General features: G+C 56.1%; 1 protein-coding gene across 1 annotated transcript in view; it reads right to left on the bottom strand.

The window, feature by feature from the left end:
- LOC106527423 (sodium/potassium/calcium exchanger 1) overlaps positions 1-1,140 on the bottom strand; it is a gene marked incomplete at both ends in the record, with an annotated part of 18,132 nt that extends 16,992 nt beyond the window's left edge. The window contains 1 exon segment of the mRNA XM_014022305.1: positions 71-1,140. Within this exon segment, the coding sequence (XP_013877759.1) occupies positions 71-1,009 (939 nt within the window).
- Positions 1,141-1,216: the final 76 nt, after the last annotated feature.

Raw genomic sequence — 1,216 nt, 5'->3', positions numbered from 1 at the left:
ATACTAAAAATGAATGAATGAATGAATGAATGAATGAATGAATGAATGAATGAATGAATCACTGACTGACCTTCTCCGGCTCCTCTGCAGTCCAGACTTTGACGATACTCATGTGCTTGTTGAGCTGGGTTTTGACCATCCGCTCAATCTGGCTGTTGAACTTCATGAAGGTCACGTAGCTCATGTAGCCCAGCACCAGCAGTAAGCTCTCCCACCACAGGATGGTGTTATCCAGGAAGAAGACGATGAGCATGACGAGGTCCAGGATGTAGAAGGTCACGTCCCTGAAGAGCGGCCACCAGGTCAGGTGCAGCATCTCCCGGGAGAAGATGGCACACATGCCGATCACAAACAGGATGTTGAAGACCGCCGAGCCCACGATGGTGCCGATGCCCACGTTGCTGTGGGAGATGAAGACGCCAATCAGGGAGGTGAAGAGCTCCGGGGCGGAGCCTCCGGCCGCCATGAAGGTGGCCCCGGCCACGTCGTCTGAGATCTCCAGCTTGGTGGTGATGACCTCCAGCGCCGGTACAAAGAACTCGTCGCAAACAATGGCCAGGGCGACAAACATGTAGGTCATGCCTACGACGTGCAGGACCACCCAGCCTTGTCGTCGCTGCTCCACTGAGAAGATGTCCTCTGGGTACTCACCTTTCCTTTGATGGGGAGGAGCCGTGGTGGTCCCAGGTGGGGGAGTTGCAGTAGGTTTGGAAGGTTGAGGGTTGACGTAGACGCACTGTTCGATATCTGTCCTGTTGACAATCATTACCAGAGGAGGTTTGGTGGTCCCGTGAGCTCCCACCTCCTCCCTGGTCCCGTTGGAGGCCGTCACCTCTCGAACGCTGACCTCCACCACATCGCCGCCGCCCCCCTCCTCCGTCTGGACGGGGGCTGGAGGCTGCGACAGCCGGGTTTTCAGAGCCAGCGTGTAGACCAAACACAGCAGCACACCTGAGGTGAAGAGGAGGACACGACCTCGCCTGAGCCTCCTCCTCTGAGGCGACTGCATGGTCACCCCTCTACACTCCCAACAGGAAGTTATGTCAGCTGCATGGGCCGCTCCTGTGAGGTTATGTGACGAGGAGACGCCTCTGTGGGTGTCTCATGTCTGCCAGCGGGCAGCTTCGACCTGCGGAAGAACTGAAAACACAAAACCGTGCTGTAAAAACAGCCACTTCTTCATGTTCTGAATAATTACAGATGTACTGGGTGGGGG

The sequence above is a fragment of the Austrofundulus limnaeus genome, unplaced genomic scaffold, assembly GCF_001266775.1.
Source record: "Austrofundulus limnaeus strain Quisiro unplaced genomic scaffold, Austrofundulus_limnaeus-1.0 Scaffold323, whole genome shotgun sequence".
NCBI classification, from domain to species: domain Eukaryota; kingdom Metazoa; phylum Chordata; class Actinopteri; order Cyprinodontiformes; family Rivulidae; genus Austrofundulus; species Austrofundulus limnaeus.
This window is presented reverse-complemented; position numbering and strand designations above follow the sequence as displayed.